The following is a 14526-nucleotide window of genomic DNA, read 5'->3' as shown; positions in this document are numbered from 1 at the left end:
CGACAACATTTGGAAAGCCGCTCAGTACCTGAAGTCAGGAGAAGATGCAGCGTTCGGGAAAATTCCGCAGCTTCTCCGAGCAGATGGAACGGTTACCACTGACCATGAGGAACAAGCCGAAGAACTTCTGACCAAATTCTTCCCGCCCCTGCCGGATAACATCCAAGATGAAGGAACAAGACCACAAAGAGCGCCAGTAGAGATGCCGGTCCTCACTATGGAAGAGGTAGAGAGGCAGTTGCTCGCAACGAAGCCTTGGAAGGCGCCAGGCGAGGACGGCCTACCGGCCATAGTGTGGAAAATGACCTAGCCCACGGTTAAGCAAGACGTTCTCGATCTTTTCCAGGCGTCACTGGAAGACGGCACGCTGCCGAAACAGTGGAGACACGCAAAGATCATCCCGCTGAGAAAACCGAGCAAAGCAGACTACACTATTGCTAAGGCGTGGAGACCGATCTCGCTCCTCGCAACGCTAGGCAAGATCCTGGAGTCAGTGGTGGCAGAGAGGATCTCGCACGCAGTGGAGACCCACGGCCTGCTCCCGACCAGCCATTTCGGGGCCCGAAAGCAGCGGTCCGCGGAGCAGGCACTCCTGCTCTTGCAAGAGCAAATCTACGCGGCGTGGCGAGGCCGACGGGTGCTGAGCCTGACCAGCTTCGACGTGAAAGGGGCATACAATGGGGTCTGCAAAGAACGACTGCTCCAAAGGATGAGGGCACGAGGCATACCGGAGGGCCTTCTCCGCTGGGTTGAGGCGTTTTGCTCTGGACGGACGGCGACCATCCAGATCAATGGGCAACCATCGGAGGTTCAGGACCTGCCACAGCCTGGACTGCCTCAGGGCTCGCCCCTGTCTCCGATTCTATTCCTCTTCTTCAACGCCGACCTCGTGCAGAGACCGATCGACGGCCAAGGAGGAGCAATTGCCTTCGTGGATGACTTCACCGCGTGGGTAACAGGGCCAACCGTACAGAGTAATCGGGAAGGTATCGCAACAATAATTAATGACGCGCTCGATTGGGAAAGGAGGAGCGGCGCAACCTTTGAAGCAGACAAAACAGCCATTATACATTTCGCACCCAAGGCTCGCAAAGTCGACCAAGAACCGTTCACTGTCAAGGGACAGACGGTCGAGCCTAGAAACAAGGTCAAAATCCTGGGGGTCCTGATGGACACGCGACTGAAGTACAAGGAGCATATTGCAAGGGCAGCATCTAAGGGCCTGGAGGCCGCGATGGAACTACGACGGCTCCGAGGCCTCTCCCCAGCGACAGCACGGCAGCTCTTCACAGCGACCGTGGCTCCGGTGGTGGACTATGCGTCAAATGTCTGGATGCACGCATTCAAGAATAAGAACATCAGACCGATCAACCGAGTGCAAAGGGTAGGAGCACAAGCAATTGTGGGGACATTCCTCACAGTTGCGACCAGCGTAGCGGAGGCCGAGGCCCACATTGCCACGGCACAACACCGTCTCTGGAGACGAGCCGTGAAGATGTGGACAGACATCCACACACTACCAGAGACCAATCCTCTTCGCAGAAACACAGATCGGATCCGGAAGTTCAGGAGATACCACCGCTCACCACTATATCAAGTAGCGGACGCGCTGAAAAACATCGACATGGAATCACTGGAAACCATCAACCCGTTTACACTGGCACCATGGGAAGCACGCGTGCGGACTGATGATGTGCCCATCTCAGAGCGGTCAACTATACCAGGCGGATCAATGCAGATCGCGTTCAGCAGCTCGGCGCGGAATGAACTGGTAGGGTTTGGAGTGGCGATCGCGAAACAACCACCCCGCTATCGGAAAGTGAGACTGAAGACCTTGTCCGTCACGTTGAGCGCGAGAACGGAGCAAAATCCATTTTCCGCGGAGCTGGCGGCAATGGCACATACACTGAAGACACTCGTGGGATTGAAAGGCTTTAGGATCACGTTGATCACGAGCAACAAAGGGGCAGCTCTCACGCTGAAGAGCCCGCGACAACAGTCGGGCCAGGAATTTGTCCGTCAAATCTACAAGCTGATGAGAAGACTGCAGAAGCATGGAAATCAGATCAGTGTCCGGTGGATCCCCACTAGCGAAGACAACAAACTACTAGGGCTGGCGAAAGAGCAGGCGAGAGCCGCGACGCAAGAAGATGCTATCTCGCAAGTACAGGCCCCCAAAATGAAATCGACGACTCTAAAGAATGCGCGTGCCCAAGCAGTCCCCAATAGTGAGTTGCCCGAGAACGTAGGGAGACACTCTCGACGAGTGGACACAGCACTTCCAGGGAAACACACGCGACAGCTGTATGACCAATTATCGTGGAAAGAAGCGAGCGTGTTGGCCCAGCTCCGCACGGGCATGGCAAGACTCAATGGATATCTCTTCTGGATCAATGCCGCCGAGACAGATCAATGCGCATGTGGACAAGCAAGAGAGACTGTGGACCACTTTCTGTTTCGATGTCGGAAGTGGACCGCGCACCGGACGGAAATGCTGCAATGCACCCACACTCACCGAAGTAACATGTCCTTCTTCTTGGGAGGGAAGTCACCCTCCGATGATCAAAAGTGGAAGCCGAATTTGGAAGCAGTGCGAGCCTCAATACGATTTGCAATCGCTACGGGCCGACTCGAGGCCACCTAGGCTTGCCGACAAACTGATAGAATACCTCTTCTTACTAACCCCCAACACCCCTTGTGACAGACGGTAGACGCGCTTCAACTGCCGAGGATAGGATGTTGAACTCTTGGAGAAACGCCTTCAAGCAATCTACTAACTAAACACTAACCCACAAGGACCCGCTAAGATATTGACATCTGAGATGACATACACTGAAACGAATCTTGTATGGGCTCCAAGGAGGCACAGCATTAGCTAAGGCATGTACATATAGATCAGTGATAGTTGCCCTTTCGGTTCAGCCGCCGGGCGTTAATAAAATGTGTGCGTGTAGTATGTTATTGCTATTATTTTCAATATATAATCCTCCTCCAATGAAGTTGCGAGTAAAGTACTTTAAAATGTTTCCCACCCAGGAAGGCTCCCTGGAAGTCAAAGACGCCAGCTGATATGAAGATTAGTATCTACAGCCTGCTGTTTTTCTCCGTCTCCTCTATTTCTAATCAGACTATCTACAGATAGGATAATTCTCTATTTATCTTAGATGACTAGTGTTAGTTCAATTTAATGTTAATGCATAAATCTAAACACCAGCTAGTTGTATAGCATGGCGTCCATTTTAAGATTTACTGGCTCCTGAAACTTAAACAGGTTCTTCAAATTGTATCCAATTCGGTCCGGGCCCTAACAACCCAATGTATAGTTGGCTATGCTGTAGGGTTGTAGGAAATATGGGATGATTTCCTCAGTGCTTCAAAAATGTTTCAGAACTTCATCCAAAGCTAACACAGCATTCGCAGCCGCGATGTTGATATCCTCAATCGAGTCAGAGCACTTAGACTGCAATTCACGCAGCAGTGGATCAAAAACTGGATTAGCTTTCGTGTCAAAGACGTGATGCAAGTGTATAATGTCGTTGTGCATGTCGCGTTTGATGCTAGTATCCACTTCCCCCGCCCATGAGGCTAAATTCGGGTTCGACACGACTGTACTGAGGAGGGGCGAGGCTTCGATGACATGGCTGGATAACTTTTTAAATAGGGTTAGTATGCTAGTATTTCGAATGATTGCAGAATTCCAGTGCGTACGCTTGTCCAGAGAGATGATAGCTTGTCGCAATCAGAAGTAACAATTGGCTATCGGAAAGTGTTAGAATTGAGTATTAATGTGGCCAGATATTTCGGCAAGACCCTTACCCCTGATTTTGAAGAAATTGCCTGAAATTTGGCAAACGTTCTTACGCCACCGACGTCGTGCAAAATGACACGGGCCTATTCTGGTTATTTTTCGGGTTCAAATTCTTGAAGCAAAACACACGCGCTTAATACCTTTTTGCGATCAGGGCTCTTTAGAAAAATTTCTGAGTCAGGTATGATTTTTTTTGCCCTCTCTACACCCCTTTGAAGATAGAGTGTATTGACATTTCCTCTACTAAGTACAGCAGACATAGCGGTTGTAGTAAGGCAGGAAAGCCAAAAAAAGACCACATGAAACCGCATAATGGAGGAAATAGTCAGAAAGACTTGATGTAACAGAATACCTGGATTACTGGCATCATCCTGAGCTGGGGCACAATGGTAACCTTTATATCTATGAAATGCACTTGCAACATCACGAGATTTTGCAGATCAGACTAGATTCCTTAGGATCACCCGAGAATAGCCGAAAAATAGATCTGCGAAGAGAAGATTCCTTCAATTCAAACCCAATCTAGGGGATCCACAGAGTGTGGTTACTCATTTTTGCTGGTGCCAAGATGTAGGGAGTCAAATTAAGTACCGTTATTCCTGATGGATCAACGTCACCGCTCTCCGCATCTGGTTCCTGAGGTATATGAGCCAGGGACGGCTTGGCTAAATTAGGGTGGGCACAGGTAGTGTCTATAGAAACACCATCAATCAACTCCCGTCAAATTCTGATAAGATCTGCCCTCTTAGAAACACGCTGATACTGTATATTACAATTCCGACAAACAATCCTAGCTTTGGGTATTTCAGCGTGTGTGTGTAGATCTTGCCGTTCCCACATTCTTATTTAAATCACATTTCTTTTCGGCTAGGACCATAATACATTGTTGGTGTGGTTCGATCCAACAAGAACGCCAAGCGGCTACCTCCGAACAAAGCACGCACAATTTGCAGCTTGTACGAGATTTCAGATTTTTTAACACTATGGTTGCCTTCGTCAGGAGGGGGTTGGGGGGGGGGGGTTCCGTGAGCTAGAATATGTCGAGTTAAGTAATCGTAGATCACTGGTTATTGTAGGACTCTGATTAGCGAGTAAGTACCCCACCTTTACTCAGCTCTAAATGCAACTAGTCAAAAACATCAAGTATGCGGAGACACACTCAGAGATTACTTCTGTCAAATACGCTGAGACACCAAGATCTTCCGAAGCAAGGAAATAGGCAATTCTGGATATGGAGATCGATCCATCGCTGTGGATCGATAACCCTGATAATTCATGAGCTATCTTTTTTTTACAACCATGTAAAGGATCCATAGGGGTTGGTTGAAGTGGGGATGGAGAAGAGATTTGCGTGCAAGGTGGCGCGCTTGAGGTGGAGGACATGACCCTTACTGAGCTTTTGATTGGCCTTAGGCCATGCCACGCCACTTCGTTGACTAGATCAGGTTTCTGGATCAGATTGCGACGATTAGCTATGCAAGGTCAACAGATAGTGGCTTTGTGTGATATTCCACCCGTCCTCCCTAAGAGATAACTACCCCTTAAGGGCTGCTCGCGATTTGTTAAGATCTACACTGTCCGGTCAGCACCGAGAAGACAATAGCGTCCGGATCTAAATTTACTGCCCTGTATTGATATTCCCAGCCCTGATCATAATATGGTTGGTTCTACATTCTTATTAGTCAATATTTAGTTTTCGACGTAGAGAAGTGGATAGTTAACGTAATTCCCGCCCGACCGGGTCACCCTCCCGACCGGGTCACCCAACCCCATTATAAAAGTTCAAAATCGATTATCGCAGCCAACACCCATTAATTCAACTAGATATAGCGATTTTTACATTTATTAATCTTGTGGCCAATCTCCCTACACCCACTACACCTAGGCGGAGCCCTAGTTGCCGCCTATCTGCGTGACTAGGCAGTTCGCCCTGCGCATGCGAATCTGCTACAGCTTCTTCTGCTAGCAAATCTAGCTGCGTAAGTAGCTGTAGGCCCTCTTCAACAGTTAATCCCTCTTCGCAGGGTATCTGCCTAGTTGACCGATTGCGTTTTTTAACTATCTTCTCGTTCGTCATACGTAGATTTGCGTTCTCCTGCGCAAGCAATGCAGTATTGTGTAGCGCTTCGCAGTGGCCCTTGATAATCCGATCAAATATAGTTTTTGATGGGCTCGGAGGGCTATTTGACCGCCGGTGTAATAGATCCTTAAGCATTGAAACTTGCTTTTGTAGCTGAACGACAGTTCTAGGCGTTTTTGGCGTAGATTGGCTTGATCTGCTGCTTGGCCGGCTGTTTAGTGGTGACGGAGTTCGTAGAGAGATATTGAGCTTTGAAAGTACTCTTTCTGCATCGACCGGTACTAGACCACTAGCTGCGAAGCTATTCTGAATAATAGCTGGCTTTTGGAAAGCCTCTAGCCGTGCGTGTTGGTAGTTCTCTAAGAAATCGTACTTGTCGATATGGTTGTATCCCCTACGTGCAAGATCGCTGACAAAACGGCTGTATGCTCTCTTAATAACTGCAAAGCAGCCAACATCTAGTGGTTGTAGTAGATGTGATGCATGCGAAGGCATACAAAGAGGTATAATATCGTTTGCTGCACAAATTTGGTTGAATTGGGGCGAAAGATGGCTACCATGGCCGTCAAGAATCAGTAGGCGAAATCGGCCGCGTACACGCGAATTCGTTGATGGGATAAAAAGCTTTTGTAGCCAACGTAGGCCAATTGCGTCGGTAGTCCAACCGTTATCAGAGACCTCAAATCGCCAGTTTTGTGGTAGGTTTTTAAACCAATCTGCCATAGCCACTTTACCCTTAAAAATTATACACGGCGGTAGCGAATAACCATCGGCACAGATTGCTTCGATAGCAGTAACCCATTCACGATTTCCTGGCTGTAGAAGACGTCTCCGACCGTAGTATTCTGCTCGAGTTACTACCTTCTGCGAGGATATAAGGCCCATTGCAAAGCCTGTCTCATCAAAGTTATAGATATCCTCTGCTTGTATCCCGTTCTCGTCAATCACACTTTGTACAGTCGTAAACCAGGCTCGTAGGGCTTTTGGGTCTTCGTTTAATGCGCGTTGGTAATCGTATCGTACTGAGTAGCGTGTACGAAGCTCATCGCGACGTTGAACGAATTTTGATGGCCAATTCTTGCCAACAGTAGGCGGAGGTTGGTTACCACGCGCAGCCAGTAGGATATTAGCCATCTCTCTTACAGTAGCAGGCCTAGGCGCTGCTCCACGTGCATCCATAGAGAGTATCCATTCAGTAAGCGAATCCTCTTCTAATTGGGTCAGTTTATGACCAGTTGGGCGTTTATCAACGCGTGAGGTTCGACCATCGGCACGCGCTTGCAGTGTAGAGAAGGGTATTTCGTATAGCTTGGCTGCCGCGCGTAGAGATTTGATACGGCCATTTTGAATATCGTCAAGGGCTAATAAGATCTTGCCCTCTTTATGAGCCGACTTCTGCGAGGATTCAGTGCGTTTTGGTGGCATGGTAGGTGGTTGAATTAGGTAGATTGGTAGGAAGACGCGATTTTAGATGGGGTGACCCGGTCGGGAGGGTGACCCGGTCGGGCGGGAATTACGTTATGATCTTAGTATTATGTAATCAAATTTACATTTACACGGAGAGCGGTGTGGGCCTTATCTTTATGCGACGAATGGTAGAGAAGGAAAGTCTCAATTGCAAAACTAGCTGGTACCATACAAATTTAAGGAATAACAGATCGGTACAACATTACAAAATTCCTCAAACGCTTGGCAAACATTAAACATTACGCGTCACGTAATCAAATCCCGATCCACCCACTCCTACACCACCGACACATTTTGTCGGAACAGAAATGTACGTCCAATCAGGTCCATGGATTGTTGTCTGATTCTTGTTATGTTCGCTCACATACTAGTTTGTATGCGACCGACCATGACTAAGACTCTTGGCTAAGTTACAATGATACATTCTGACCATGCCTTACAATACCAATTCCCCACTGATACCGACACATTTAATGTTTGTAAATACACTAGTGCCGCACTAACGCACCCTTGGCGCGTCTCCTCAGTGCTGGCCAGACAGTGTATTGCTCCCACCAAAACAAGTGTTCAACACTTTGGCGCCACATCCTTAAAGGGTCGATAATATGTACAAACTATTCTGGGCCATTATGCTATCTATATATATAAAACATGGACCCGCCTCTTGACCTGACCGAGAAATTCTTAAGAATGTGATAGGGCCAAAGACGATCACTGAAACAATTTTCCTAATTAACATCCGGACTTGATTAAGGGGAGAACGAGGGTTTTGTATTACGCGATCCTATCTAATCAGAGTCGGTCTTTATAACTACTACATAGATATGCCACTAAGAGCCAAGAAGGAGGGTGCATTAATTCGATTCTTCAGGGTGCCTACCATATTAGACTAGGTGACATCATTAAGTAGAGCCTTGTTAATCTTCCTACTTTCTAGAATAGGGCGTGATCATCACTGATTATCATTGAGGGCAAGGGAAGAGGTCAATGGCACGGGATTCAGAGTATGCCCAAGACTCCTATACGAATCCGATCTATAGCCAAATCACCTAAGTCGCTTGCGTATGCAGGTCTGCCCTAGCCCTAGCAATATTAGAACGCACGACGATAGCCATGATTCTTGTTCTTCAAGAATCAGTCTGTGTATCGACAGTCCAATCTGATCTCTACTATCCGATATCTTTGCCTAGTCACAGGTTTCTAGCCTGAAAACTTAGTAACCATTACAGTCAATCTTAGGAAGAATTATCCACCGCGGCTGAACTAACATAAAGTTCGGAGGGGTGCACTTTTCTTGCATCAATAGTGGCACTATTAGTCAATAGTTCATGGTAACTAACTATAGTTAGTTAGTATTTGTGTGGTAATTCGGACCGAAAGGAACAAATATAAAGCGAGTGGCAAAAAGCGAAGAATTGATAGGAGAGAGGTAAGTATTTGTCGACGATTATGCACGACGGACGGTGCGATCGTCTCCTGAGGCGAATATAACCATACTCCAGCGGAAGGCCATCCCACGAGTTAGAATGGGCGGTGCAGTCTGGCGCAGCCCTCGAGGCGGAAAAGACATTGTTCATCCACTTCACGAGGGACTAGCCAGTATTCGCATGTGATCACCCACCATACTGCTAATTGACCGGCATGTGGCTCAAGTATAGCTCAGAGGATGGGAAAGCCTGCCTCTGAACACCCTATAGTCGTATTTACTTTCTTAAAACAATTCATACATTGCAGATGTATAGGTAAGAGGACGCTAGTTATGCTGTATCCTACATAATGGTGCTTAGTTTGGATCATTTAAATATTGAATCTAGCGAATGCACGTGAAGACACAAATCAGACGGGGTTGACGGTAATCGGTATTAATTTCTCACGTGCACCCGAAAGTAAAGTCTAGAATAGGTGAGCCCAGCAACAGTGCATTTAACTAATTGGTAATTGATAGTGCTAGTTCTGGTACTAGTAGTTACGCCAATTGCATCATATAATAACCCGAAATACCCATTTAAAGTAAGGTAAATATAAATGGGAGTAATGGAGAAGGTAATTAAGCCTAATGTATGATGACTGCAGGGCATGAAAATGAGATTTAAGCCGCGAGGCTGTCTCAATCTTTCGTGGTACAGTATTTGTTGAGGTCTTGATAAGCGTCCGTGAACTGTTGAACCTTTCTCTTTAGGGGAATGTAGGTCTGTTGGAAAAAGATTCTTGACGGGTCTTCGTCCTGGCAGTTGGCCACGAACGCTGTGTCGTATTCCTAAAGTGAATAATATTAGCACCTTCAGGCTAATATTTGGATGGACATCATAAAGGTCTAAACACACATCCCAGTCGTTGTTCGGACGTCGGATATTTTCGTGCCATTTAGAAAATGGTCTTTCAATCAAATCTTTTGTCTCTTTCGCACATGCAACTTTTGGGTCAAGGAGATAGTCCATAGCTTCAATTCCCGTTGCAGCAAGCTGCACATTACAAGTTAATCAGCAGCTGAACAGTCAGAGGCCACTATATAGGGAAACTCACTTTAGGGAAGTAGTCAGAAATAGCTGAGCATGCACTGCCATGCTATAAAAATGCAAACTTAGTGACAATTCGTATTTATGTGGAGGCAGAATGTACCATCTCAGCGCCCTTGCCACTAGGAGGGGCTGGTCTTGCTGCAATCCTTTGGCGATTTGCTGCGTTACTCAACTTCAAACTGTATTCGTAGAACCGATACCACACAACTCGTGAGTTGCCTTGGGGGGAAGAGGGAATTTGTGTGAGCCATTTGGTGACCTTTTCCAAGTCTCCTACCCACTCTTCATTTGTGGTACCCTTAACAATTCCCATGAAGGAAACGAAGACCAATAGGATATCAAGTTTCATTTTGACCGTGAGCCAAGTGAACGAGGCAAAATTGACTTGAGAGTATGAAGGAAAGTTCTGTGCTGTGTAATAGGCGACGATAGCATAGTTTTTATATATATTCAAGGTGACAAATTCTCAAATAACAAAAAGCAAAGAGTCAAATAATTCCTTTGAACCTTGGAAAGGAACATTTAACAGCATGCCTTGTTGTTGGCTACACAAAAACTAGATTAAGAAAGTAGGGCGAACACAGAGTTTCGGTGCACTCAGTATGCAATGTGGTGTCATAGATCTGCACTTGTGTCCCATGTATTTGTACAACATTCTCCCGCTGTGGGACCACGAAGCGCTTAGGAGAAATTCATCTGTAGCTAATACGATGATCGGTCGAACTAACGACTGCATAATATTTCTTTCTGGCTTATATTCTTCCATTCCTCCCTTTCTTTGTTTGTCTGGTACATATATGTCTCATTGCTAACTATTCCATATGATCATCGAGATGAGTTTGTGAATTGGCAGGCCTGGATGGGTGGGCTTTAGTTCCTCCGGCAGCCATTGAACGAAGTAACTAACTAATTAATGTAGTGAGGGATTCATCCTTCATCAGATGATGTAGGCCTCAGATCATGGATAACGGATCTACTCAAGAGTCAAAACCTTGATACAGCATTGAGAAATGTCTAGGAGGCAAACACTAAGGTGAACCACAGTGGACCGAGGATGTAGGTTCAAGTTTTCCGGTCTAGCCCGACGGCTCGGAATGGGTCTGACTTAGCTGTTTCACGGAGGGTAAAATAATTTTGTACAAAACAGGTGGGAGATTGGATATTCGCTGTCATCCTGCTCCTAGTTGTAAAATATCCACCTCTCCGATCGACACTTGCTTAGGTAAGGTCTGAACAGGCAATAGATTTTAGCGAATTATGAGCATCCCTTAAGGGGGAGTTATCTCTTACGAAGGATGGATGGAATGTTACACAAGAGCCACCATCTATTGACCTTGCATAGCTGATCGCCACGATCTGATCCAGAAATCTCCATATGCATAGTTTAGCAACTCCAGATCATAATTTTCACGTAGTTTTATGGGTCTTTATTACTCATCGGGCCAGAGGGGAAGATTATTTGCGTTATATACTATTGATCGACCGATTGACCGATTGGCATCATGCGCCATAACCAAAATATTTGCGTTTTGCTTTTACCGAAGGGAGACTATCTGCGGCTGAGGTCAGACATGGCGCAGCTCAGATCAAAAAATGGGATCGACCAGAAGATATTTTCTCTGAGGGGGGAAGGCGCCTTATAATAGGAAGTGATCGTCGACCATGGTAAACAGTTCGCCGTCCGGAAAAGCTCGGCCCCCTTCGCTAGCGTTCCGCAGGTATTGATTGACCTTCCCCCCCCCCCACTTCCCCCAAGTTTTCCGCCCGATAATCGAGGCTTCTGGACACTTGAGGTGAACTCGTACGAATTTTTATGTTCGATATTTAATTCGAGTCGAATCGAACTTCTGCTGTTGAGTATCACGGTGGTCAAAGCATGTAGTGGGGATCATCAAGAGACAGATAAATAGATGAGAAGCCCCACCTCCACCAAGATAGTCAACTTAACCAATAAAAAAAAATACCTATCTCAACATCTGCCATATTCGATTCGATTCGATTCGATTCGATTCGATTCGATTCGTGCAGAGGGGTCATCTCATGCTGGTACCAGATAGTCCCCAAATACACCAAAATTCGGCTATATGACCCGGCGCGTGAAAAAGGAAGACAGCAATCATAGCCAAGACGACTGATGAATTATTGAGGCTGATGTGGTCTTGTGTATTCTATTACCCTGTTCGTCACAACGCCAAACCCATCACGGCGGACTGTTGTGATATGAGGCTGGTGCAGATCAGGAACCAAGCCGAATCATCGGAATTATTCCCGAGGTATCTATACGAAGAACCAAGTTGATTTCTTCTCGTTGTATATATATAGCCTAATGTTTCCCTCTAAAACAATAACAATTCATACCTCTGAACTACAGTCCGTCTCCGGCCTATTCGAGCTGGGGTTGCTTGGACACCTCCGAATTGCCACAAATTCTGCAAATATTGACGATCGTAACCTTGCTGCATTCAGCTTTCTCGGCCATTTGAGATGTTGGAATAAGTTATTTGGACAACTGTTTTGTCACATGTTATACTTAGTAACGTGATTGTATCGTTCGGTTTATAGTTTGTCCGAGTTGCCATACAAAACAGTGTGGTAAGGGAGACACTTCGAAATTAGACTAGCTTGCTATCTCATTCGTGCATGCAACTAAGAACCCACATCGTGTTCCGCTTGACACATAGTCGCATCTAGTCCATGGGTAGCCGGTCCATTCGCACCTAGGTGGTCGTGCCCATTGACTAATCGCATGTCAAGTTCCACTAGACCACAAATGATATTTGTGCTGGGGGCGTGATATTACTTAACTATAAGCACCGTTTTCCCAGAACATCATACCAACCGTTATTCTGAGCACTTGAAGTACCCAGCCCGATTGGCGTTTTGAGCTCCGGAAATGGTTTTCATTTGATCATGCCAACAGAATATGGTACTCGAGAGATGATCAAAAGAATGGGCTTTTTATCGCTGATATTCTGATGGTTGCTTTCCTAGTTTACCGCTAATAATGTATATAACAGCGCGGGTCTGGGGATATATATTTGCATATATCGATTCGACATATGGCGACATCACCTTATGGCTGTGTATCCTGCTAACAGACACAGAATATAGCCAAATAGCACGCGACAAAGCTCGAGCCAAGATTATGTCGCACGGAAAAGTGACCGGAGTACAGAGAAGGATACACTTTACAATAGACTTTAAACCTAGTTTTTTTAATTGGCAACCTAAGTTGATTGCACCATCACGCAACCCCTAGCTCATATTGGTTATCGGATACCTTTGCTGTCCATGTAAAAGCAAAAGCGCGGGAAATCATGACCTGGAGAGGCATAGTTCGCCTTCAGGCAGGAAAGTTTCGGTTTTGATGGAAGCAGCTGTTCAGGCCGAGCTGCTCAAAAATTCCAATCCCCACACCATGTCCATTCATAAATACGGCGTACACTGTGGTGAATCTGAAGGTCGGAAGAAGTTTCCCATTTATAATTTCGGATTTCAGTTTCATCTGGCCTTCCAGGACAAAGGAGCCTGCAGGGCAACGGGCCCAGGGCTGCCCTTAGCTACATACACTATCTCTCCCAGCTACTACTACACGTAAACTTCTGAACGGAAGGACATTCTAACGTCATCCTTTTTCACTAGCACGACGCCGACAGACGAGAGACTAGCTGAGAGAGAATAACAGTGGGCCGTGGCGGGAGCAGCAGAAGAGAGACTGGCAAGTGTTACCTCTGTAGCCTCTAAATTTCAGGTTCCCGGTGACCCAAAATCTCCCACGAGTGTATGATACAGCTATGTGTGGCCGGATTTCTACTTGGGGTTTCGTGAAAAACGTCGTTTACCACATCGAGAGTAGCTTCGTATCGAGCATTATCGCCCACCAAGATATTTTGAACACTAGACAAGAGCTTCCTGATTTTCAGGTGCTTATTGCGGATAGAATATGCAAACTAAGTACGAGGAAGGATCGCTTGTTTGGCGACATTCTATCTCGAAGCCCGTAACCTGTGACTCTGCATTGCGCGTCATTTTGGCTGCTTTAACATCAGCAAGTGAGACTAGTGATCATAAGTATTCGCAACAAAAAGTCCATCAGTGATTGAGCTTACTGCGAATTAGAACTGCTTAGGCCAATGGATGGCAGCTTGTAGAATCAGGTGGATATTCGTCTTCCAAGCAGGCAAATCCAGTACAGCATTCTTCCCCATTTGGATTCAACTGATCGCATTTGCTGCCGCCCGTTTTACACCCAGCTGCAATCCCAAGCAAGGCAAGAAAGACCCAGAAGACGTGCATGGCGAAGTTCAGTCCGAGGAAGTGATAGCAGTGACCAAAGGCGAAACTCGATAGAATGAAAGCCGAAGACACAAGAATCAGTTTTGGCTCAATGCCAATTGAGAGATAAGTCGGGGATTTCCACGCACAATAAACTTATCTTTAGCTTTGTTAGGGAATAAGAGGGCTATTTAAAAGTTCTCGTTCGTTGAAAACCAATGACGCCATACTGCATTTTGCGAACTTCTTGCTTCGATACAAGGTCCTGCAGCATTAGGCAAATAAGAAACGGTCCTGGCAAGATTGCTTGTTTCTCCCAAAATAGCGGTCAAAAAGCAAGGGGTCGATACGAGATGGATGATAAGTGAATGTCCAGG

At 46.4% G+C, this 14526-nt stretch overlaps 1 protein-coding gene across 1 annotated transcript; it reads right to left on the bottom strand.

Annotated features, from left to right (window-relative positions):
* Window positions 1–9462: 9462 nt before the first annotated feature.
* On the bottom strand, window positions 9463–10223 carry N7481_001414 (uncharacterized protein; the record flags this gene model as incomplete). The annotated part of the gene is made up of 4 exons (XM_057260633.1): window positions 9463–9612; window positions 9680–9817; window positions 9879–9920; window positions 9975–10223. 4 exons carry the CDS (start codon window positions 10221–10223, stop codon window positions 9463–9465), a joined length of 579 nt encoding a protein of 192 aa, XP_057128465.1.
* Window positions 10224–14526: the final 4303 nt, after the last annotated feature.

Source organism: Penicillium waksmanii, assembly GCF_028829765.1.
Source record: "Penicillium waksmanii strain IBT 27052 chromosome Unknown utg000001l:1.0-4852451.0:1.0-4856178.0, whole genome shotgun sequence".
In the NCBI taxonomy this organism is placed as follows: Eukaryota; Fungi; Ascomycota; class Eurotiomycetes; order Eurotiales; family Aspergillaceae; genus Penicillium; species Penicillium waksmanii.
Note: the sequence above shows the minus strand (reverse complement) of the source record. Positions and strands in the feature narration are given on the sequence as shown.